Source organism: Neofelis nebulosa, chromosome 4 (assembly GCF_028018385.1).
Source record: "Neofelis nebulosa isolate mNeoNeb1 chromosome 4, mNeoNeb1.pri, whole genome shotgun sequence".
In the NCBI taxonomy this organism is placed as follows: domain Eukaryota; kingdom Metazoa; phylum Chordata; class Mammalia; order Carnivora; family Felidae; genus Neofelis; species Neofelis nebulosa.
The window spans coordinates 65,577,897-65,604,486 of record NC_080785.1 but is presented as its reverse complement, the minus strand read 5'-3'; the positions used below and the strand labels follow the sequence as shown (position 1 = coordinate 65,604,486).

The window sequence follows — 26,590 nt, the reverse complement described above, 5'->3', positions numbered from 1 at the left end:
CCTAGAGTCAGACACTTAACTGACTGAGCCATCCAGGCACCTCCGTATGGTTGATGTTTGAAGTAGAATGGAAATTAAGTTCCCAGAGTAGAGCTGGTATAAATAATTAAGTTCCTAGGCTTTAACTCGAGAAGTAACAGGTCTGAAGGCCAATGGGGAATATGAAGGATACAATGCTACCTCTGGATCTGGAGAAAATGAAGTGTGGGAGGCTGAGTGGCCTCCAGCTGAGAGGGCTGCAGGGTAATTTCCATTTTAGACAAGGAAGTGCATAAATGATCCTTGAAAAGGAAGAGGGATTACTTTGTAGGTTTTAAAATTTTCAAATTTAGTTTGTAAAGCCACTGTGGAAACATTTGAGGGGGCACATAGCCGTGGTAGTTTGGGGCAGGGCACAAGAGATTCTTAGAGATTGGACAAGTTTACCACTTTTAGCGGGGATGAGCAACACAGAAAGATGAGGTTGCAATACAATTTGTACAACTACTGTTATGGTGGAATGTCCTGGGGTATTAGAAGTAGTCCAGCTTTTGGTAAATTTAACTAGCCATGCTTTCCTAGCCCTCACATTTGCGTTTGACTTTTCCTTGGTCTGGAACACCTCCATCTCCTTTTCTCCCTTTCTCAGGCCAGTTCAGGCTATGTTTGGATCTATAACTTACTCCAGGAAGCCTTCCCTGAGTGCTTTCTCTCCTTTTAGCATGTGTACTTTTCCCCTGGTAGCCTTTCTCACCATACACAGGGAGTTAAGTTCTGGAAGACAAAAGACAACTGTCTTGTAGAAGGTCCAGCCCCTATGTAATCATACCATAAATTACACGTCTTTATAGTGAATACAATTTTTTTTTCAAGTTTAATATTATAAAATTCAATTCCAGTTTACAAAATAATTCAACATGTTTCTTTAAAGAGTAAGTTCCACTACTAATGATTTGACTCCTACACATTTGCTTCCCCATGTTACAAACACAGCCACTCCATGTTTATGTGTGGAATAAACTAATGAACTGAATTTAACTTCATCCAAATCTTTCTCTGCCCTTGATATATAACCTTTGAAAATTATTAATACTATTCAGATTCTAACATTTTAGTATCATTTAAAAAGTATTTAACCTGTATGTAATATGGCATTTGAAACTGTTGAAGAAATACCAAATCCGTTTGTACATGTTGAGCTGTTCTTATGGGTTTAAAAATTCGTCTCAAAAAATAAATTCCCTAGGCAGATTCAAGGCATTATGTCACGTTCATATGGACACACATCCCTAGGTAATACATGATATACTTGTGAAATGGAATATTTCCCGCTAGATGTATTCTTTCTCTTAGTAAAATTAAACTATTTATGTGAAAATAACTGTCCACAGTACACTCGTTGTAATATTAATATAACTAAATCAATGCTTTTCCCCCCTTGTTACATTTGTGATTTTCAAGGCAGCAAAGTCTAATACAATTCTCACACCTCACTTCCCTCTTAGGGAAAATAAAATTTTCTCAAGTTCCAAGATATTTAAAGCGATGCAATTTACAGAAGCAGTAGGTAGAGTGTGGCTCTCGGTATTATTTACGTTTCTTTAGTAGTAACTTAAGTTAGCAACGTCTCTTTTTACGTCCAGTGTACTCTGAGTAACTCCTTACACGACAAAAGCCAGAAACAAAAATTGCCTCCCAAGGATTTGGGCTGGGGGTGAAACCTCAGGGATTTGTGTGGGAAGAGCCGCGCAGGGTCCGGGAGGGCTCTCGGCTCCCTCTCGTCACTACTCGGCTCGTATCGGTTTCCTCTCGGTTCTTGCTCGGCTCTGTTAGGCCCCTCCTCCCACGGGGCGGGGGGTTGGGGAGGGAGAGCGAGAGATAGAGACAGAGAGAGGCAAGGAGAGCGGCGGCAAGTTCGGCGCATGCGTTCACGTCTGTGGCTGCTTTTAGGGCCGTGCTTTGCCGTGTATTTTCACTTCCTTCTCTTCAGAGCTGTATCCGGGTCGTTGCTTTCTCTATTGTCTCAGGCAAACGGCCTCGGACTTTGCGAATTCTGGGTCTTTTGTTGCATCTGGTGCAGGCTAATAAAGTTTTTCTTTCTTTTCTTTTATTTTTTTTCTAACAGTTTTGACGGAGGAAATTTACTGCCCGGGGCTGCTGGGGCCTGAGGGCGCCTCTGACAGGGGAGCCGTGGGAAGGGGCGCGAGCTGCAGGGGCCGGTTCGGCGAGGACTAGGGGGCGGGGTGGGGGGCGGGAGGGGACCGGGGCCGCTCTAGAGGCGCCCGGGTCCGGTGGCTGCACCGATTTTAAGTAGCATCTTTCGGATTTGTTGCCGCGGTATCAGTCCCGACCTCGGCGCTGCCTGGGCTCTCGAAGCCTCTCCCTAGGTCTCCTCCAAACGACCACCTCACGGATTCCTTAGTAAGTGTGTCGGAGGCCTCCGGCGGGAGAAAGGTGCATTTCAGCCCTTCTAGAAGTCAGGGCCTGTGGGAGCAGGGTGGGGGTGGCAGATTCCTGCGGGAAACTGGACCTTTTTTGGACCTTCCACGTACACGGGAATGAACAAGGCTTCTTTTATTACCTGGGCTTTGCGGTTTCTTTGTATTGACTGTTACCATATCTAAGTGAGGGATTACGAACAAGTGGCAGAAACATAACAATGTGCAAGAGGGTCAGCTTCGCTTTTGGCCGGCCTGGGTTCGCCTTTGCCGTACCCCAGGCTGGAGCTGTAGGTGTTGCTGCCCAGCCCTCCCCAGCCCGCGTACCCACCGCGGGCTTCTTACACCATTTGCTGAGAACTGAATTAGACAAAGATTCCCTGCACGAGGTCATCTGTGTCTTCCCTCAGCATCACAGGTGTCTTCTGTCCTTGGTGTGATTATTAATGACGATGTAATGCTTTTCTCTTAACAGTGGATCGCAGCTCCAAGAGGAGGCAGGTGAAGCCTTTGGCAGCTTCTCTGCTAGAAGCTCTCGATTATGATAGTTCAGATGACAGTGATTTTAAAGTTGGAGATGCCTCAGGTAAATGCTTCCTTCTCACTTCCCTTTTCTCAGCTTCCTGGAATTGGGCTTATTTTCAGAGCCTATTAAAAATCGGTTTTGATTTAAGTGCCAATTTAAAGTTAAAGCGCATAAACTTCATTTATTTTGTCCATGTGATTTCCCTAAGGTTCTTTTACTAGAACCTGCCGTTGCTTCTGTTTATGTTGATACTCAGATAATTAGCAGGCAGAAAAAAACTTATTCCATTGATTCGAAAGCATTTTCTCTACTCTTTACTCAAAAATGTATTTATGCTTATTTTTTGGATAGAGGGGAAAAAAATCGAGAAGTATTGCGAAATCAATAAATACCCTGGGAGTATCGTGAGCCATATACAGCCCATGAGCAGGGTTCTTTTCAAATCACTTGACACCCTCTGAGGGGAGTTTTGCTGTTTGTCTGTTAGCTCCCTTACCAGAATAAAATTAGCCAGTGTGAAAAGTTGTACTTCGTGGTAGGTGTTGGACCTTGTGGATTGGGCCTTCCAAACAACTCTGAAGTATAAAGATACATGTTTGCTCATTATACTTTGTGATTCTAAAAACAGTAAACTTTTTAAAAAGGTCATATATTCACATACTAAATGGAAAACAGAAAAATATGGTTTTCCATGGTATCTTCTGTTTATTGTGCTTCATGTATATAGTTTTAATTGCAGGAATCTGAGAAATGCATACAAATTGTGTTTATTTTATGTGAAAAATACTAATACACACGAACAATAAAAATTATTTTAAATCTGTCCCCTTATATTGGAGATTTAAATAAAATGAGAAGTTAAAGCCTTTTCAATTTCATTCCTTTAGTACTTTTAATATATTCTTCCGGAGAGCTTTCTATACTTAGTCCTTTCTCTCTCCTTTCCTCTGGTTTTTCTTTTTCTTTTTTCTCCTGCTCGGGATGGTAGGAGATGAAATTAGGTTGTGTTGTGTTTCTGATATTACTTTCAATAGCATCAGCAAGGAGAATTTGCATTGTTATTTACTGAGAACATTTTATTTCCATAATCTCATTTAACTTTTATAATAACTTAATGAAGGAGATACTATTTTACAGAAAACAGGCCTGAATTCAAAGAACTTGCATGAGGTCACTTAGGCCATAATGGATATATTTTGACTCCAAAATTTAATAATCTTTTCACTGCTTTGATCCTAAAAGTAAATAGATGTGATTTTAAACTGAAGCTACCTGGATGTTATGACTAATTGAGGTCACTCCCAACAATCAAAAGTTAAGTTTATCTTGCTTTTTAATCTTTGCTTCTCAGCTACTTTCTTTCTCATTTAGTCAATTCACTGATGTTTGGTCCTTACAAAGAAGGGGAAAAAAAGGGACGGGAGGTAAAATCCAAAACTATTTATGTTCTCTTGGTGAGAACCTTGGTAGATAAGAATATTTTTGGTTAGAGTGTAGTTTTGGTCAAGGTTGTTAACTGTGACAACAGCCGTTGGGTCTCAGAAGTTATGAGTTATTTGAACACCAATTATGAAAAAACTCTAAAGCCAAATCTTTAAGTGTTCCATAATTGTTTCTGTGACAATAAATCCTCACTTGGTAGGTTTTTTTGTTTTATTGAGATGTAGTCATTTCAGGTATCACTATCACTTGTCTTTACAAAGGTTAAAACAATCTAATGATACAAACTACTTTCTCAAGATAATTTTTGGTATCAAGCTAAGTATAGATTCCTGATCTTGTAAATCTTTTTTTTTTTTTTTTTTTAACATTTTTATTTATTTTTGAGACAGGGAGAGACAGAGCATGAACAGGGGAGGGTCAGAGAGAGGGAAACACAGAATATGAAGCAGGCTCCAGGCTCTGAGCTGTCAGCACAGAGCCCGATGCGGAGCTAGAACTCACGGACCGCAAGATCATGACCTGAACCAAAGTCGGCCGCCTAACCGACTGAGCCACCCAGGCGCCCCTGATCTTGTAAATCTTAATCAGAGTTGATGGGAATTATCACTTATGTGTGAAAAACGGGAGGATGAGTTGTTAGGCTGATAATTTTTTTAAAAATCTCTTAAAAACACTAAAAATATATACACATTCTGTTCCCTCTTGTATCATACCTAGTCTGTTCTATTTGTGATTTACTTCTTTGGCCCCTGTGCAGTTCTTATGCTATTGTAAAGGAGATTATAGTAGAAAATGATTTTGTTTAAAGTGGTTAATAGCAATTGAATCTTATTTTCCATTTTTGGTTAAGGTGCATTCGTGTCCCCCATAGCTGAGGTGGTGGCTTACTCTAGATTACTAGTGTTTCCTGTTTGTATCCTTTCTTTGCCTGAGGTAGTTGAACTCTTACAAGAAATAAGACATAGATTCTTCGTTGGTTTTCAGTCGTGTTAGAGTTGTGGGATCCCAATCCTATGTATGAGTAGATGAAACTGAGGTGGAGAAATAGCTTACCATCTGTCTGGTCAAAGCTTTTAAAAGCAATGTCTAGAAATGACTTGGTGAATGAACTACTGACTCCCTTAGAACTTAATATTAAAATGATTAGATTGGTTGGCCTCCATTTTTATTAATGGGATTCTGTGCATCAATTTCTTTTGCTCTTCATTTTGAATTCAGAAATTCTGGCTAAAAAACTTCATATTTCTGTTTGGCTTTGAGAATATAGACAATTCTGAAAGATTATATTCAATACCTTTTCAGGTAAACATAATTTTATTCATGTAGTTCTCAGTGATAAAATACAAAAAGGTAAATATTGATCAAAAAATGACCTACCAATAAGATTGGCAAGTAATGTTAATGGCCATAAGTCCTTTAGAAAAGTACAAACTGAAAATAGATCATCTTTTGTTTTTTCTTTAATGTGAAATTAGAGCTGAATTTCTTTTTTTTAAATACTTTGTTTTTAAGTAATCTATACATCCAACATGGGGCTCAAACTCACGACCCCAAGATCAAGAGTCACATTAGAGCTAAATTTCTCATTTTTGGTTGAGGGCAGTCAGTAAATAAATTGTAAAATTAATAAGTTTTAAAACATTAGAATTATGGTGATAACCACCAGAAGAACCATATGTAGACATGTTAAACTGAACCACATAAAATTACCATTTTAGATTATTGGCAGTTTTATCATTTAACCTAGTTAGACTGGTTATATTTGAGACTTGATCCTAGGATTGGGGTTAGGAGAGATTACATTTAGTAATCTGATGTATAAGTGGAATGTTTTTGAAGATGAGTGCTTGTATTCCTTCTAAATAAAACAAAATAGCAGTGTTGTTTCCACTAACACACTGGCCAAGGTAGGATGATTAACTTTAGATCTTGGGCCATAGTTAGTTTAGTTAGGACAAGTTGCCAGAAAATAATTTACCTGAAGGGTCAGGCTGCTACTTTGCTTTGGTAGTATTTTGCACTTAATCTAATTTAGGCTAATTGGTCAAGATATGTATATTGATCTTTAGTTTTGTTTAAAAGCACTTTGCTGGATATTATGGTGATTTCACAAAGAAGAGTGATGATATTAGAATAATTAAATTAGTAAAATAACAATGCAAGGCATGATTGATTACTTGTGTAGTTTAAGTCAAGGAGATAGGACTACTTTATCTAGAACAATTCATTGAGGAGATGAGTTGAACTAGAAACTGAAGGAGAAGCAGCCTAGGTGAGGGAAACCTTAAATATTAGAAGTGTGGAGCCTGGAAAATGTCCAGGGGATTGGGGATCTGGATTGAGTAAAAGAATAAAAGAGATGTGCTTGGGAAAATATAATGAGGTTAAATTGAGGCTTTATATTGCTGGACTAGGGTTTCTCAATCTTGGCACTATTAGCATTTTTGTTACATAACTCTTTGTAATGGAGGCTTGTCATGTTTATTGTAGGATGTTTAGCAGCATCTGTTTTCTACTTACTAAATGCCTGTAGTATCTCCTTCCTTCCACTGCCATGAGCACCCCTGTCTGTCATGGTGACTATTCATCCATTGCCTCTAGTCTTTGCAAAATGTTCTCTGAGGGACAGAATTCAAATTGTTCTTACTTGAGAACCACTGGTCTAAATTTACCCAAAAAATGTTAAATGACACAGATAATGAATAGAAGAGGAGTTGTGTTGGTTGACTAGTTGACTTTTTAAGAAGGATGTACAGGATTAGTCAAAAATGGCTTCAAGGAGATAACTGAATAACCTGTAGACTGGTGATCTGTCTATTCTGTATTGTGTATATTTATAAATGCTAATCGCTATTGCATTAGATCAATGAAGGGAATAGTTAATTAAGGTTGATGAACAAAGATGATTCTTTACATGGCAAAGCTAAAATAAAACTGAGTCAAATCATACCAATTTTATTGTTTAATATTTATCATGGGGAGAACTTAAGCATTGAATATTGTGAAAGAATTCTTGAAAGTTGTTTTTTAAAATCTGTGTCTGTAAAAAATTGCTTAACTGTCAAATAGCTATTGTTTCAAGAGAGTTTGCTATGTTGTGTATTTGAGAAAGGTTACTTTTTACTTAACTGAATAGAAAAGAGGGATTTCAATTTTAAAGCTTTTTTCCTAAAAAAAAAAATAAATTTATTGAAGAGTTAGAATTGCTTCTAATGCTAAGTATCTGACTTACGTGATGTATCTGACTTATTTCTCTAGTCTATTATTACCTTTAAAAAAAAAAGATGTAAGAGTGATGGATTTGGAACTTGACAGAGTCATTGTTTGAATTTGTAATAATAGGAAATTTTTCTTTGCAGCCTACAAAAATATAATTATAGACAAAGACTCTGATTTTCTCATTGTTATTTTTGTCAAGCTATGTTTGTAACTAAATATTGTTTATCTCCATCCCTCAAGTGCATATGTACCAAAAAGAAGTGATGACTAATCATATGTGAAGAAGTTATTTTTCAGAAATCAAAGAAAGATAAAATTTGATATAATCCTGATGCCTGCAGTTGGAGTATGAATAATGTATTGTATTTGGAGAATGAAGGGTTGGGTAAGCTACTAGGTTTTGGATTTGTGGAAAAATTTCAGATTCATCTAATAATATGTTAACATATGTAAAGCATTTAAATCTTTTTTCAAATTGCTTTCTATTCAGACATGATTATAAAACAAAAAGAGAATCAAAGAGTATCAATTTCCCTATACATTTAAAAATAAATGATTGGCATTGGGAACAACAACAACCAAAACAAAATCATAAAAATTTTTAACATTTTGTAAAATTTACCAAGCAATAACAAAGTTGGATTGGTCTCAGCTTTTTTTTTTTTTTTTTAATTTTTTAATGTTTATTTATAAACATTATTTTTAATATTTATTTGTCTACCAGAGGTAGACAGAGTGAGAGCAGGGGAGGGGCAGAGAGAGAGGAAGACACAGAATCTGAAGCAGGCTCCAGGCTCTGAGCTGTCAGTGCAGAGCCCAACGTGGGGCTTGAACTCATGAAGGGTGAGATCCTGACCTGAGCTGAAGTCAGATGCTTAACCGACTGAGCCAACCAGCTGCCCCTAGATTGGTCTCAGTTTTGATTAGGTACCCACGTTTGTGCCCCAGTTAATCTTACTTTTGTTTACTGTTGTTGTTTTTATTGGTAAAAATTATTAGGAATGCTTTTTAGGTATTTATAAAAAGTATCTCTGTTAATGGGGGCCATCTCTCTTAATTATGGCATTGCTTGCAAGATGTTCCAATTTTCTGTAGTCAGTATGCACAAAGACTCTTTTTTGACTTAGAAGTGTTTAGTTAATTCTGCTTATTATTTATTAGATCTTTATTTAAAAATATCTAGAAATTATTTTACCATAAGTAGTGTTTCATGGTAGGTTGGGTTTAATTATGAGTGGTGTTAAAAAAAAAATCACAATTTTCTTAACAATTTGCAGAACTGCTGGACTGAAAACAAGTTACCTAGTTGTGGGTGATATTCTTTATTTTTGAAATTCAGGAAGCTCACAAATCCAAAAATGTTTCTTAAGTTTGGTACACACTTGTTTCATGGTAAAACCTAATTGGAACTGATAGTTTATTTGTAGTGTTGCCTTATCGTACTTATCATACTTTTTAATGCAGATATGTGTTTCATTATAGGATAGTGCCACAGACCTCACTGGAGATTTTAGTGTAATATATTGTGTATACACCATGTTACCCTTCTAAAATCTGAAAAAAGTCAAAATTTTGAAAGACATCTGGCTCCAAAAGTTTCACCTAAGGGATTGTTTACCTACATGGTACTGCCATTGTGTTCTATGTAAGATTATTTAGAGAGGTTCCTCCCCCCACCTGCAACAGTTTTGAATAAGTCTTGGGTTCCTGCATGGTCATCTTGAGATTGACAATTATTTTGTAGGGTCAGCCAGTGTCTATTCTATGTTAGTCTTTATTTTTTATGTGATTTAACTTGCAGGATTTTTTAAATCATTTGTAAAGTATTCCTAGGATATTTTAGATACTTGATACTAATTACAACTTTCTTTCTTTTAATGCCCAGTTAATTATAGTGGCTAAGGCTGGTTAACAGAAATTAAAATGGTGTGGAAACATAGACTTTTTTCCACCATTTTTATTACCCTTTTCTTGGTTATATGCTCAAAAAATTTATCACTCTACAGATTTTACTGATGGTGTTGACCATGACCTGATTATGACTGGTTGTTTCTTATTTCTTCCTGTTCCTTTCCTTTTTTCTCCTTTCCTTTATTTTAGATTTTTATTAATTTGATTAGGTATAAAGAGGATTTGAAGGTTACTGGGTAGTGTTGGTCTAAGACAGCCTGGCCTGCCCTCGTCAGGAGTGGAAGAAACTTGCCAGAAAGCTTGAAGTCCTGCATGAATTCTTTAATATTCTCAGCCTATCTTTCTAGTGACTACTGTGGTTGCTCATTTCCAAGATAGATTCTCTTTTTAAAAAATTATTAATTTCTTTCATTCTGGGGCTATTGTAGTTACTGCCTAGAATTTTCGAAAGTTTAGGTGGCTCTTACTGATAGGAAAGGTATCCTAATAAGCAGGAAAATTGATAACAGCTCTTGCAACTTCTATTAACTGTGCTAGTGCTATTGTCTCTTTTCACCTGTGAACTTGGTACTCATAAAATTGACTGATATGTTAGGGATGTTGACGGTCATAAATACCTGTGCTCATTTTTGCTGGGTAAAGAGTGAAATAAATGAAACCAAGTTTTTTGGGACAGATTTTTCTTGTTCTGAATGTGACTCAACACTTGTAGGTTCATACAGTTTATGAAAGGAAGATGGAAGAGAAGAAGAATTTGATCTGTATTATATAATTAAGTTAAAATTAAGTGCCCAATTTAAAAAGAAACACCTTTACTTTTAGGGGAAAAAAACTGTTTCTAGGGTACCAAATATAGCATGAGCTATATGACACAAAATAGTGCTCTGCTTTTTAAAGCATGTTTTAATTTAGAGTTACATATATTCATCTTCATTAGTGCTATATTGAATTAAAACCATTATACTAACTTCATTGATTTATTTAATCAGGTTGGGAATGTCTACCATTCTTTGACTTAACTTTGTTTATATTGTTTTGCAAGTTGCTCACAAATTTTGGTGGTTTCATTTGTGTCAGCGTTGTGTGTGTGTGTGTGTATGTATATACATATGTGTGGTTTTTTTTTCTCATATTTTCAACAGATTCTGAAGGGAGTGGTAATGGAAGTGAAGATCCTTCAAAGGACAGTGGAGAAGGTTCCTGTAGTGATTCTGAAGAAAATATTTTAGAAGAAGAACTGAATGAAGATATTAAAGTAAAAGAAGAACAACTTAAAAATTCTGCAGAGGAAGAAATACTGTCCTCAGAAAAACAGTTAATTAAAATGGAAAAGAAGGAGGAAGAAGAGAATGGAGAAAGACCTAGAAAGAAAAAGGAGAAAGAGAAAGACAAGGAAAAAGAGAAGGAGAAAGAAAAAGAGAAAGAGAAGGAAAGAGAGGAGAAAGAAAAAGCGACAGTATCTGATAATGTGGCTGCTTCTGCTGCTTCTACCACACCAGCCACAAGTCCTCCTGCTGTTAACACATCTCCATCAGTCCCCACTACAACCACCACTACAGAGGAACAAGTCAGTGAGCCAAAAAAGTGGAACCTTCGTCGAAATCGACCGCTTTTGGATTTTGTATCCATGGAAGAGCTGAATGATATGGATGACTATGACAGTGAAGATGACAATGATTGGCGACCTACTGTAGTAAAGAGAAAGGGAAGATCTGCATCTCAGAAAGAAGGAAGTGATGGAGACAATGAGGATGATGAAGATGAGGGAAGTGGAAGTGATGAGGATGATAATGATGAAGGCAATGATGAAGATCACAGCAGCCCTGCCAGTGAAGGGGGTTGCAAGAAGAAGAAGAGTAAAGTTCTTAGCAGAAACAGTGCTGATGATGAGGAACTGACCAATGATAGCCTGACACTATCTCAAAGCAAGAGTAATGAGGTAGATCAACCCAATTTTTATGATATCTGTCTGTCTGGGGAAAAGGGAATTCTTCTCTAAACCATTCTGCTCGTTATATTAAGTAGCTTCCTTGAAATCCTATTTATAGACAGCTGTGGGAGTGAATGAGCACCTTAACTGTAACATTTATTCATTTGGTCAGCCAGCCTTTATTGAGTATCTACTATTTGTCACCGTCCTCAAGGAGCTCACAATCACCGTCCTCAAGGAGCTTGCAGTCTATATAGTTAGAGAAATATTTTTATACCCATAGACTAGGGAAATGGTAGTTTTCCTTTCCCCTTTCTATTCTCTCATCCCATTGTTCATAGGACTGCTGAACGGTGCTCAGTGAATTATGGAAACAAAGGTCACCTTTATTTCAACTTAGTTATATCCTGTATCCACATGAAAATTTAGACTTCTAGAATACTCTAGAGTAGGACAACAAACAGCTTAATGATTGCCTCAGACTTTTAGAGACTCACTTTAAGGTTACTTCCTTTACCAGTTGTAACACTCATCATCTGAATAGTCACCAAGTCTTTGCTTTAGATGTAGGGAGTATATGTATACGTATATTTAGTGAATAAGTTCTGTCTGCAAAGAAATGAAAAAGAAAAATCAAACATTCCTGTCATAAAACAAACATTTCTGTTATAAAACTACAGTAATGACTCCTTCCACTTGAAGTTCTACTACCGAAAGTTAGGTTTATCCATTGGGCCCAAGATGCAACATTCAAGACTCTTCAGTCAAACACATCTATGTCTCTTTGTCTGTGTGTTTATGTATATGTTTTTCTTCAAAAGAAAGATTGAGTTGTCGTCTTACATGTAGATGTACCTGTTACATCAACATGTAGAACTATAATTAAGTCTGTCATTTCTGTTAATGTGTTTATTGTCATGAAAATTCACTTCTTTAGCAAGCACTTTTTTTTTTTTCTTCATATCATTGAAATAGGGTAAACTGGTAGGGAGAATTTCCTTGTATACTTTATTCTTTTACATTACTTCTACTTAAAAGTTTTTCGTAGCAGTGATTACCTATTTTAAGTAAGTTCCATTTAAAAACTTGGTAATTTTTCTTACCAGAATACTAAGTAACAGGCTCTGAGTGGGTTATATGCTGGTAGTGATGAAATAGTTTATATTTTAAATTATAAACATTGGCAAACTTCTAGGCTATCCACTTTCATGTGAAGAATGTTGCCTGCCTCCAGTGCTGTCCTAATTCTTATATTTAGTTAATGGAAAATTGTCATTTGGAATATGATATTTACAATGCTATAGCACAAACAGTTCCATATTCCCAGTGCCAATTTAGGGAAATAGAAATATGGAAAATTCAGTTGTTCAGATTTGATTTAGGCTTTATCCAGTGTATTTTTTGATTTGATTTGATTTAGGCTTTACCCAGTTTATTTTATAGTATTTAGTACTCAGTCTCTCTCAAGTTAGTAAGTTTACCTTTGGCAGCATCACTTTCTTACTTCATTTTTATTAGTCTGACGTTCACAAAAGTAGGCTGGCTCACGATAGAGGCAGAGTTAGATTTATGGTAAGTGTGGAAAATACCAGCATATGTTTAGAAATTTGCCACATAGAATGTATACATTATCTACTTGTTAATAATCTGCAATATATAACATATTGCTTAAGAGGTTGTAGACTGTCCTTTATGGTACATTGGAAGGCCACATGTACTATTTTAGGTTTTTTTTTTTTCCTACCAGAAGAGACTTTAAATAATGGGACTTTATATATTTAGATTAAGTCCCAAAGAAATGAGATTCCAGAGTATTTCTTGGAAATGTGCCTCAATAAAATTGTCAAGAATTGCTTATAGTAGCTAAATTAATTTCTCTTGTGTTAATTTATGTTAATTTTCCTTTTGCTCTACCCCCTGCAGAGATGTAGAAGAACTGATAGAAAGTTAGTTTTCCCTTGATAATATTCTACCTGAAAGCTTGGTGACTATTTTTCCCCAAGACTCTTCAGTAATTTTTGATAATTCTATTTCTATTTAAATGTTACTCAAGTTAGATAAAAAAAATTAATAAAAACTAATCAATGGAGATTATTATTTTATATTTCTGAATTTCATGTTTATGTGCTCTTGATTTTGTAAAAATGACTAAAGGTGATTCTTTGCCTATGGCCATTGTTTGTATCTCAATCTTCCTGGTTATTTTAGGTAGTGATACCTTGGCAAGTATCTATTAGTTAATACATATATATTTGATTATATTCAGAAGTTTAATTTTTCTCTGCTTTTATTTTAAGTATTCAAATACTACTTTGTAGTAGAGATATATTTAGTTTATAAGCAGCAAACTTTCTTAGCTGCTATGTTAAGTACTTTTGTAGGGAATTGATGTTGGACATCCTGTAAATGATGCCCAGAAACTTTAATAATGTTAAAGTTTTTTTTAGGGGAATTTGATTGGGGGGGGGCTGGAGACCTTTTATAACTACTGACTCTTCTTTTTAATGTTTATTTATTTATTTTGAGAGAGAGAGTGTGAACAGAGAGGGGCAGAGAGAGAGGGAGAGTGAGAATCCTGAGCAGACTCTGCACTCTGGGCACAGAGCCTGACCTGGGGCTTGATCTCATGAAACATGAGATCACGACTGAGCTGAAACCAAAGAGTCGGGTGCTTAACTGACTGAGTCACCCCTGTGCCCCTTACTATTGACTCTAAAAGCCTTAACATGCCTTTGCCATAGGCCTTGAAATACTCTAGAACAGTGGTTTTCAAACTGTTTTTTGTCTCAGAACCCCTTTATGCTCTTAGAAAATCATTGAGGACCCCAATGTAGGTTATATATTTTGTTATTTACCATTTCAAATTAAAACTCAGAAATTTCAAAAAATAAGACATGCAGAAGCACACCAGTTGTCAGATTGATGACCCTATCCCATGTTATGTAGTTCTGGAAGACTACATTATATAACCATGAGAGAAAGTGAAAAAGGCAAATAACTTTTGTATTGTTATGAAAATAACCTTTCTCTTCTGGACCCTATGAAACAGTATCCCACAGACCACACTTTGAGAACTAACGTTTTACACCTGGGCATTTGGTAAACCTGCAATTTTACATACGGGCACTTGCCTTTGCCTATAACATTATGACATTTTTGAACTTGGCGTGGTTTAAATAATCCCCTTGGAATATGGTTATATGTCTTCTTCAGACTTTTATCTTGATGCTTTTGAGATTAATTTATATTATGTTGCTTTTTGGTTTTCTGAAGTAAATCTTGGTGATGGGTGTGTAGCATTTTCAGAGAATGGTTCCCATTTTTAGGACTTTGAAGTGAGAGCTTTGGTTGAGAATTAATATTTGATAGAAAATCATATCATATTTCAATAGAAATTTTCAGGTGAAAGTTTTTTGGTTTCTTTTTATAAAATACTCTTATGTTAAATGGATTAGATTAGATGTTAAATGGATGTGAAGAAATGGCAATTGTCATCTGACTTTGGTAATTAAAAATTTGGCCAAAATTTATAAAGAGCTTCTTCTGTTTGGGGCTTCTGACTTATTAAATATTAAGTGCCTTTTTACACATTTCAATATAAAGCAAACTGCTTTAAAACCTAAAAAGACAGTTTGTAATATTGTATTTTATTTGAGATTCTTGAGGATTTAACTTCCTTAAAAAACTTAGGGGAAGACCTATTGCTCAAACTCTTTGGTATACTATTTTTTTTTCTCATCTTGAGAACAAGATTCTATTAATTCTAGTTTTACATGAAGTGTGCTGGAATTCCCTTAAAAAATTTTTTTTTTTAACATTTATTTATTTTTGAGAGACAGAGCACAAGCAGGGGAGGGGCAGAGAGAGAGGGAGACACAGAATCTGAAGCAGGCTCCAGGCTCTGAGCCATCAGCACAGAGCCTGACGCGGCACTCAAACCCACAAACCGTGAGATCATGACCTGAGCCAAAGTCGGATGCTTAACTGACTGAGCCACCCAGGTGCCCCTGGAATTCCCTTATATTAAACACATAAAACTTAGATAGAATTTATCTTGTATATATTATTTATAAGCATCTATGTGGAATACATATATAAATGAACACTAAACATATTTTAGAACCCATCGAGAACATTGGGCAGTATTACCATTTTAGGTGTAAACTTTAAATCCCAAGGGTAAATGACATAATTTACTATAAATAGTCATTGAATTATTACTACAGTGCCCCATTCTTAATTACCATTAGATTCCATTATTCTATAATATTAAAGTTACATCCTAGGTGATACTCTTGTGCCATTCCAAACCTACTTCCCAATTACTATTTTTATGTAAAAATCATATTTTCAAAAGATATATTTTTTGGTAAAAACTTGAGCCTAACTATTTTGTCCAGAAACTTGAAAAATGATACACATCTTCAGAAGTATGCCGATAAAAATTAATACTAAATTTGCTTTTTATTTGATCACAAGTGTTCTCAACCCATGTTTGATGTATTAACGACAACGTGGAGCATAATTTTTGAAGAGAATGTGTTGCTTAGATTTTCCCACTGAAGCATTATCTGTCAATCATTTGGTAGGGCTCCAGTTCCCCTTCATTACTCTTCTCTTTGCAATACATTTCTGGTAAGGGTCTCAAATGATGGGGGTCAGGGGGCCAGAAATACCAGTTAATTTTGATTTCTCTGCCTCTAAATGATAATATGTGTGGAGAGAATTTGGTATAGATACACAATTGAAACATTTACTGTTTTTTTTTTTTTTCTGAGCAAAATGGAAAAATAGGAAAATAATGGAATTAGAGCTACCTATTAGTGCTAATTTACTTGTTTCCCACATGGGTAAACCTTTTTTCAAGGGCTCATTAGTTGTTGTAATTCCACCAGAGAAGTATTGGCAGCACCAATACTGTCAATCATCAAACTCCGGTTTCTGGTTATTGTCTAGATCTTTTTCTCGTCTATGATTTTTTTAACCTAGATGTGGTATTTTGGGGAAAAAGTCTTTTTTGGACACCATAGGAAAATATTTAAAGTAGCAGTGCTCACTGAAGCTTACAACATTTTGGGGGATTCCAAGGAAGTTTCCTCAGTGTAATAAATGGTCAGCTCATATTCCTGTTCTTGAACCACCTATAAGAAATAGGAAAGGAGAATGAGAATGAACACTTATTGAGTACCTCGTATGTCTTGGGAACATTGTTGCCATACAGTTATCTTGCTAATTTTCACAACAATTTCATCAGGTAGGTATTATTTTTGTGATACCACTTTACAGATAAGAAAACTACAGCTTCGAGGTTCAACAGTTATTAAGTAGGAACTGAGAATGAAAGCCAAGAACATTGGGCTTTAAGTCAAGTGCTGTTACATTGGAAGTGTGGCTGATGGAGCGAGAATCTGGGTAGATTTTTGTTTTTTTCAATGTACCAAACTACTATAAAACGTGAGTTTTCTTTTTAGGAAGTATTTCCTACTCATGTCCAAAGCCCTCAAACTGCTTTGGCTTTGTAACAAGGAGGAACAAAATACACAGTTTTCTTAAGTTTATTTATTTTGAGACAGAAAGAGAGAGAGGGAAAGAGAGTGAGCTTGAGTAAGGGGCAGAGGCAGCGAGCAAGGAGATAGAGCATCCCAAGCAGAGATGTGGGGTTTGAACTCATGAAACCATGAGGTCGTGACCTGAGCAGAAACCAGGAGTTGGATGCTCAATCGACAAGTGCCCCCAATTTTAAAGTAGTAAGATTCTCAAGAGAAGTGACACTGCCTCCTTGTTGACTTTTCCTTCATTTCTGATTTGTTTTAAAGATCAGTTGCAATTTAGATGTATAACACAGAATTGAAAAAAAATGTTACTGATTGTGACATTGAAGTATCATACAAATGTCATTTACAATTGCTGTGAAATGATGACTGAATGTTATCTGTGGTTATTGGTTTAAAGGAATATGAAAAAACATGGTTAGGTTTTTAAAATACATAGACTCAAGTGTTGTCTTATACAATGTCCAATCTGGTGATATATGATAAGAATCATTGTCTTGTTAACCATTTAAAGTTTAAATCTGTAATGCAGTTTAAATTAGACAGGTAAACTCTTCTTCTTTAATTTTATCTTTATATTTATTATGTCTTCCTCCTTTTATATTATAATTAGCTCCATATCTTTGTTAGTTTACACTAGATCTTTCTTGACACGAACCTACTAGAGTACTCTCACTCTTTAGCAACTAGACAATCTGGATCCTTTTTAGATAGTTTTCTGTCTCTGTATACACAGATATGTCTATGCAGGCTCTCTTGGATCTGTCATCCAGTAATTTGATGACCCTGGAACTTCTGAATTCCTCAGCAGTTAAGGAGTGTAGAGTCTGTAACTATGCCATCACATACATATTTGCTTATATGTTATCTTGAATTGATTTTTTTTCCTGTTTAACATATGTGTGTCTTGTCTCCCTTAAGGTAAGAGTATAAGCTTCCAAAGTATAGGAACACTGTGTTATATTTTTTAAACCCATTGTACGGTTAATAATTACATGTGAGTTAATTTTTCCTTTCTCCTAGTTTAAGGGGTCAGACTATAATCTGGAATGGCAAAGCAGATGAAGAGTTGCATGCTTGCTTTTTCATTTCTTAAAGGAGAGAGAATATGGGACTTGTAGAGAAAATGAAAAATTAGAGGGTGCTTTGAGGGTCATTTGACAAAGAGATGGGTTTTCAAGTGTAATATGCTTTGAAATTACTAAAAGAATGGAGAATGCAGCATAATTTTAGAAATCCATAAAATAACTTTAAGTGGGAATTTTATTTATTGAAATTATCTTTTAATTTAAACGTGATTTTTCTGATATATTTTAATATTAGGACTCGCTGATTCTTGAGAAGAGTCAAAACTGGAGTTCTCAAAAAATGGACCACATTCTGATTTGCTGTGTTTGTCTTGGAGATAATAGCGAGGATGCTGATGAAATAATTCAGTGTGACAATTGTGGCATTACGGTCCATGAAGGTAATTTTGTTTTGTTTTGTCTCCTTGTCGAAACAGCTAATTGACACTGAATTTAAATGAGTAAAATCAGGTCTTTTGCATTTGTACTGTTCTAAAGTTCTTCTACAGTCTTTCATGGTGTTTCAATTGAAGCGACATCTCAAATCCTCAATGTATGAGGGTGTTATTTTTCAGATTATGTTAATTTAAAAATGTGTTTTTAAATGATTGAAATAGAAATATTATATGGAAATCATAACATTTATTTGAAGGTCAGTGTTACAATATTTTCATTCATGGCATTTATTTCTAGTTTTTACATGAAATTTAGATACAGAAAAAAAGTCTGTTTAAATACAGGAAAAAGTCTAGTATGTTAGTCTGGGAGAATGTTATTTAACATTCTGGGACGCCTGGGTGGCTCAGTTGGTTAAGCGTCCGACTTCAGCTCAGGTCATGATCTCGTGGTCCGTGAGTTCGAGCCCCGCGTCGGGCTCTGTGCTGACTGCTCAGAGCATGGAGTCTGCTTCCGATTCTGTGTCTCCCTCTCTCTCTGCGCCTCCCCCATTCATGCTCTGTCTCTCTCTGTCTCAAAAAAAAATTAAAAAAAAAATTAAAAAAAAATAAAAAGTTACATTCTAAGTCTAGTGATACATAGTTTCTTCTTTCCTGGTTATAATTTTCAATTTTAAACCAGTATTTATAGAGATTGTCTTTTTTTTTTTTTTTAAGTTTATTTATTTTGAGAGAGAGAGGGCGAGAGCACGAGCAGGTGAGGGGCAGAGAGCGGGGGAAAGAGAGAACCCCAAGCAGCCAAGCAGGCTCCCCACTGTAGCACAGAGCCCAGTGCAGGGTTCAGTCTCAAGAACTGTGAGGTCCTGACCTGAACTGAGATCAAGAGTCCCCAGGCACCTCTAGAGATTATTTTTTAAGATTTGAGCTAAGAGTGACTAACTATAATATATTGAGAATATTTTTTCCCATTTTATTTTTGAACCTTTTTCTTTAATGTATTTGTTTTTTCACTTATTTTTTTTTTATTTTGACATAATTTCTGACTTACAGAAAAGTTATGAGTACTACAAAGAATTCCTATATATTCTTCACTCAGATTTCCCACATGGTAATATTTTGCTATTTTATCTTCTGTCCTGTAGCAATTTTGTTTTGAACTCTAGGAGGATAAACCGTGGAGATAATGTCCCCTTCTACCCCTAAATACCTCAGTGTGTACTTCTTAACAAGAGCATTTTCTTACCATATAATTATAACCATGTAATTATCAAAGTCAGGAACTCAGCATTGATTGAACTCTATGTAATCTACTGACGGTATTCATATTTTGCCAGTCATCCCAATAATGTCAGAGCAAAATAAAATCTAGGATTATGCATTGCATTCAGTCATTATGCCTATTTGGTCATCTTTAATCTAGAACATTTTTGAGTCCTTGTGTTTCCTGCCATTGGCATTTTTGAAGAATACAGGCCAGTTCTTCTATAGAATGTCCTTAATACTATTTTTTTTTTTATCTTTTCTTATGGTTAGATTCAGGTGACATGCTTTTGGCAAGAATGCCACAGGAGTTGTGTTCTCATTGTATCATATTAAGAAGCATAGAATATTTATTTTTCCAGTTATTGGTGATGTTACTTTGATCAATTGGTTGAGACAGTGTCTTCCAAGTTTCTCTGTGGTAAAGTTGTTATTTCGTCTTGTCAGCTGATTTTTTTCTATCGGGCCATGACAACCACAGAGCAGTTTTTCTGTGGCCTTGCCTTTACCTGCTCTTTTGATATTACAGCCCTCCTCCCAAATAGTTCTGGTATTCGTCTGGGCCTATGGGACCTGCAGGGTTTGTGCTTCTGTGGCCAGTTCTCTTGCCTTCATATGAAGCTTCCCTTCCTTGCTGCCAAGTCTCAACTATGGAAATGTTTCCTATTACTATTACTCATTCACTTATTTTTTTAATAATGTTTATTATCTTCTATATGCTTGCATTCTATAGGTTTTAGGCATGTAATATAAACATTGAAGCTTAATGTCTAGAAAGAGAGACAGGCAATGAAGAACTAAAAAATAAATATATATCAGGTGGTAGTCTGGACTATGGACAAAAATAAAGCAGGACAAGGAGTATTGGAAATGCTGTGGATGGGGGTGGTTAACGGGCAGGTGGAAGTTTGCGTTTACAAAAGGTGAAATGGAAAATCCTCTCTGATAAGGTGATATTTGAGCAGTGACCTGATGGATGTAAGGAAGCAAGTCATGCAACTATTTGGGAAAAGAGCGCCCTAGAAAGAAGCAGTAGCAAGTGTAAAGATCTTGAAGAGGGAACATGGTTGGAGTGTTTATATAATGGCAGGAACTAAGTGAACAAGCTTGCGAGTGGTGGAATTAAACCAGGTGAGGCCTTGCAGGTCATAGATTTTATTTTATTTTTTAATTTTATTTTATTAAAAAAAATTTTTTTTTAACATTTATTTATTCTTGAGACAGGGTGTGAGTAGGGGAGGAGCAGAGAGAGAGAGGGAGACAGAGAAGCCGGAGCAGGGTCCAGACTTTGAGCTGTCAGCACAGAGCCCGATGAAGTGCTCGAACTCATGAACCATGAGATCATGACCTGAGCGAAAGTTGGACGTTCAACTGACTGAGCCATCCAGGCGCTCCTTATTTTATTTTATTTTATTTTATTTTATTTTATTTTATTTTATTTTATTTTATTTTAAATGTTTACAGTTTATTTTTTTATTTTGAGAGAGAGAGAGAGAGCGTGCGCGCACAAGTGAGCAAGGGGCAGAGAGAGGGAGAGAAAGAATCCCATGAGGGGCAGAGAGGGACAGAGATGGAGAGAGAGAAGCAGGGCTGATGCAGTGCAGGGCTCATGCTCACCTGATGCGGGCTTTAACTCACAAACTGTGAGATGGTGACTTGAGCCGAAGTCTAATGCTTAACCGATTGAGCCATCCAGGCACCCCATAGATTTTAGATTTGACTGTGATGGATGTGGGGAGACCTAAGTGAATTTTGGGCAGAGGATTAATATGATTTGATTTATGTTTTGGAAGGATCACTCTGATCATTGGGTTGGGAGTAGACTGAAGTGGGTCTAAATTGGGAATCAGGGAGACCATTGCGATGATGCAAGAGAGGAATCGGTTTTGAGGTAGATAGTAAAAATTTGGTTTTAAACTGTCTGGAGTTTAGGTAAGATGTTGGGACCAGAGATAAAAATTTGGGACTCATCAGCCTGTAGATCTTATTTAAAGCTGTGAGACTGGATATGCTATCTGGGGAGTAGTAAAGTGGTTCTAGCACTTCAGAGGAGATGGGGAAGACATGGCCAATGGGATAGGAGAAGAACCAGGAGTACTGTCACAGAAGCTATGTAAGGGAAATGTTTCAAACAGAGAAAGTGAGTAACTATCAAATTCTGGTTTTAGAGTCAGATGAAGACTATGTCCTGTGGCAAATTATCCTAATGCAATGGTAGACTCCCAAGTATATTGCCAGACAAGCCACCTCAAAGGTTGTGGGAGAAAAGGTTTATGGACAAAATGCTTATATTACATGGTTGGTTGGTTTATTTATTTATTTATGTATTTATTTATTTATTACTTTGAAGCTTATTTATTTATTACTTTGAAGCTTATTTATTTTGAGAGAGTGTATGAATGGGGAAGGGGCAGGGGTGGGTGGGAATCCCAAGCAGGTTCCATGCTGTCAGCACAGAGCCCAACATGGGGCTTGATCCCATTAATTATGAGACTGTGACCTGAGCTGAAATCAAGACGCTCAACTGACTGAGCCACCCAACTGCGCCTTACGTGGTTTATTAAATAAATATAAAATACATGAAGAGAAGCAAGGGGAAAAAAATGTGATTAGTTAACACACTTATGATAGAGTACAAGTTGGTGGAAGGATCACCTGAATCTTACGGTACACAGAGTTTGTATTGTATGTCCTGGCTCTCTCTGCCTTTTCAGCTCGAGAGCCCACATAGATGGTACCCTGGGCCAAAGTCACACTCTCTTAGATCCAGGGACAAGTATGCCTGGTTATAGCTTTAGTTCTGCAGTTAACCTACAAAATAGCCATGGGCTTTGTGTTTTTAGGCTGTGGACACATGGAGTCAGAATGGTGTCACTGACCGGTGGCCATACTAAGGCCTCATGTATATTGTGTTCATGTCTCATGTGTATTTAGTATATCCTGATTCTTCTTTGTCTTCTCTATACTTAGTAACTAGGTGCCTCAAGAATGTTAAATGTTTCTTGGTCTTTTTGTCCTTTTCTGTCAGTGTGTATGCACATGCTTTACTTTGTACATGTAAGTTTATATCTCATTTTGTTTTTCTGTAGCAGAAATGAATATTCTCAAGCAGAACAAAAACAGCATGGTAATCAAGAGTTTACCATTGAATTTAGTCACATGAGCATCAGTGGTTATCTTGATTCAAGAGAGTTCAAGTGGGGATAGAAGAAGGAAAGTGATTAAATGCAATTCCTATGATTACTTTTTATATAAAGAGAAGCAGCAAGATGGGATCTTTGCTAAAAGGGTTATGGAGTTTGAGGGAGGGTTTGTTTCTTCTTATTTTAGATGATGTGTTAGTTATGTATTTTGTAACAAATTATCCCACAATATATCAGTTTAAAACGACAAACATTTTTTACTTCACACAGTTTCTAATGGTCAAGAATCTGGGCGTGGTTAGTTGGGTGATTCCGGTTTAGGGTCTCTCATTAAGTTGTAGTCAAAGCTGTTGGCCTAGGCTTTAGCCATTTCAAAGCTTGACTGAGGCTGGAGGATCTGCTTCTAAGCTTGTTTAACTAGTTTTTGGTAGGCTTCCATTCTCTGGTGGCTCTTGGATGGAGACCTCAGTTCTTCACTGTGTGGGCCTGAGTATCCTCATGACAGGACATTTTTCTTAAGAATGAGTGATCAGAGAGAAAGAGATAGAAGCAATTGTATGAGAGAGTTAGTGTCTTTTGTAACCTAATTTTAGAAATAAGGGGGCGCCTGGGTGGCGCAGTCGGTTAAGCGTCCGACTTCAGCCAGGTCACGATCGTGAGTTCGAGCCCCGCGTCAGGCTCTGGGCTGATGGCTCAGAGCCTGGAGCCTGTTTCCGATTCTGTGTCTCCCTCTCTCTCTGCCCCTCCCCCGTTCATGCTATGTCTCTCCCTGTCCCAAAAAAATAAATAAAAAACGTTGAGAAAAAAAAAAAAAAAAAGAAATAAATACTATAATTTCTACATATTGTTCAGCAGACCAGCCCTAGTTAACTTTAAATGTAGGAGGGCACCTTCTAAAATTGTTAATATAAAGGGCACTGATCATTGGGACCATCCTAGAGGCTGTGTACCACAGATGCAGAGATTATATAATATGTTAGTGTGCTACACTAACATGGAAGTGACCAGTGGAAAAGGAGAGTTGATGATCATTTAAGGAGAGAAAAGGAAGGAGTTGCTGGAGCAAGGTTTTTGAGTATAAGGCTAGAGGGGATAGGATCCAACACCAAGTGGAGAGACTGAGTAAATATGAGTAGCCAGAGTAACTGGAGGGAGACGATATATGGATACAGATTACGTAGGTTGTTAGATGTGGTGGTTAGAGCTGTGGAACTTATTTTTAGAATGCTTCTTGTTTTCTCAGTGAAATGGGAAGCAAAGTCATTAGCAGAAGAGTAGAGGTGAGGGAGGTGTGGGAGATTTGGGAAGAGAGGTTGGTATAAAATAGTTATTTGGAAGAATGAAATGGACTAGGGAAATGTTTACATAATACTATATGTTTGTGTGTGTGTGTGTATATGTATGTGTATGTATTACCTGTATATTTTATTGCCAGAAAGCTATAAAGTGTGTGTGTGTGTGTGTGTGTTTGTATGTGTATTACGTGTATATTTTATTGCCAGAAAGCTATAAAGGACCACTTGTGATTAGTGGTAATGAATATAAACAGACTAGTTCAACATGGTTGTGTGTATGTCTGTTTTGTTTTCTTCCTTTTTTTTTTTTTCCCCCTCCCAGTATGTTCAGATTCCTTGGAGCAGGTGCAGAATAGGTGACTATCAAAAGCAGCTGCTGTGCGGCTGATGTGTTTGTTGTATTCATCACCACTGTTGATCACAAATATGTTACCACTGCTTATATCCATAAATCTCATTGCTGATGTGTGATGCAGGCATGACCACTCCTGTTAATGTTGTTGATTTCTCACCATGCCGAAAGCACTATCTCTACTTCATAGGTCATCGGTTTGACCATGGATATATTTTCTAAGGCTAGCACAGTGGTTTTAAGAAATTGAATTGGTTCCTAACATTGAAAAACTGGGATATTTATTTCACACATTTTGGATTTCAAACTTCTCTTAAAGTGCTGGCAGCAGTATTTCCTCTGAGGGCAACAGTCTGCTAGAGTTGAATAGGATTGCCTCCTGCTGGTGAAGCCTAGTTTGTCTCACCATAATCCTTTCCCAGATCACTTACTCATTTTTGTCAGTTGCTTTTTCTCTGGAGGTATTTGAATGTATATAGTTCCCCATCTGTTTTGAGGGTGCTGTCTCTTGGTGCGGGTGCACAGACTGCTGAGGCCTTGTGGTCTCAAGGTTGCACAGCTATAATAGTAAAGCAATTACTCTTCTAAAGCTCCTGCCTTTGGGACTCAAGCCTGAGTCCACTGGGGACCAGTACTATGTACTACCTCTATGTTCTGTTGTCTTTGATTCAGACTTAATGCACCTTGGATTCTTAGTATGAGTTCTTACCCAGTAGATTCATTGTGCAAACAAATGTAGATTTCTGGAAGGGCACCCCATTAGTACCCTTGACATGCTTAGAGTTGTATTAAAGGTTCATAATGGGACCTGTCCTTTAGGTTGAATAGCCTCTTTTATGTCAAATGTACCTTATTTTAAGGTAGTTCTGATGTTTTAAAAATAGCCAAAAACTCTTTCTGAGACAAGGCAGACAAAGATGATCAAGCTGAGTGGTAATTCCATTTAGGTCAAAGCAAGTTGTGTCTGTAAAGTCATGTAGCATATTTTCCTGCATAATTCATTTAACCATCTCTAATGGCAGTTCAAGTTCCAAATGTTCTTAAGTATTTGCTAATGATTGCTCGTTTTTCTTCTAAGACTGAGTCATTAGAATTGGTGACCTATTTTTGTTATGGAAGAAGGAAAAAGAGAAGACAGGAAAGGGAAATTAATGCTCTTGAGTGTGAAGCTTTGTAAGTGTTTTGAGAGGTAGCTAATATGTAGAATAAATAAGAAAGACAATAAATGGGGAAATTGAATAATTTTCTACCTCTTTAGGTGAATATGTTGTGGTATTATTGCTTTGTTGGTAGTTTTGTGAATTTTGTGAACTTCAGATAAATTCAATGTTAAGGTGCAAATTATAAATCATAGGTAAAACATAATTCTTGAGAGGTTTTTTTTTTTTTTAATTATGTTACAACTTTTCCCCTCTAGTGTAATTTCCCATTTCCTTTGTTAATGTTGGAGATTGTGTTGTATAATTGTGATTATATTATTCCCTCTTTTTTTTTTCCCCCTTGCTTTCTTACTAGAGTTAGAACTAATAGCTTGAAACATTTCTAGTTTTGGTAATTTTACGTTATGTTTTGGCTCAGGGGACAAGTGTGATTAAACATTAATGTATTTTTCGTAGACATGAATTAAAGTGATGGTTAATATATTCTAATACAATTCTTATAGGGTGTTTGTCAGTAAACATATCAAACATGGTACTTGGGTCCTTTTTTTTTTTTTTTTAAGAGTATAGCTCTTTTTTTTTTAATGTTTATTTTTTTTTTTTTCAACGTTTTTTTTTTTTTTTTTTTTTTATTTATTTTTGGACAGAGAGAGACAGAGCATGAACGGGGGAGGGGCAGAGAGAGAGGGAGACACAGACTCGGAAACAGGCTCCAGGCTCCGAGCCATCAGCCCAGAGCCTGACGCGGGGCTCGAACTCACGGACCGCGAGATCGTGACCTGGCTGAAGTCGGACGCTTAACCGACTGCGCCACCCAGGCGCCCCTTAATGTTTATTTTTTAGAGAGAGTGTGTGAGCGGGGGAAGGACAGAGTGACAGGGAGACAGAATCTGAAGCAGGCTGCAGGCTCTGAGCTGTCA

The 26,590-nt window shown here is 36.6% G+C and overlaps 1 protein-coding gene across 6 annotated transcripts in view; it reads left to right on the top strand.

The window, feature by feature from the left end:
* The first annotated feature begins 1,916 nt into the window (after nt 1-1,916).
* PHF14 (PHD finger protein 14) overlaps nt 1,917-26,590 on the top strand; it is a 214,800-nt gene continuing 190,126 nt past the window's right edge. For 4 of the 6 annotated variants that reach the window (XR_009260448.1, XM_058724983.1, XM_058724984.1 and 1 more), the window contains exons 1-4: nt 1,919-2,400; nt 2,893-3,003; nt 10,659-11,455; nt 18,322-18,466. Coding sequence is in view for 5 of the 6 variants with exons in the window: in XM_058724983.1 (XP_058580966.1) it covers nt 2,400; nt 2,893-3,003; nt 10,659-11,455; nt 18,322-18,466 (1,054 nt within the window). In the remaining variant the exon portion in view is untranslated. Of the gene's footprint in view, nt 2,401-2,892; nt 3,004-10,658; nt 11,456-18,321; nt 18,467-26,590 lie in introns of all 6 variants that reach the window. The other 2 variants (XM_058724985.1, XM_058724986.1) reach the window with 2 other exon arrangements.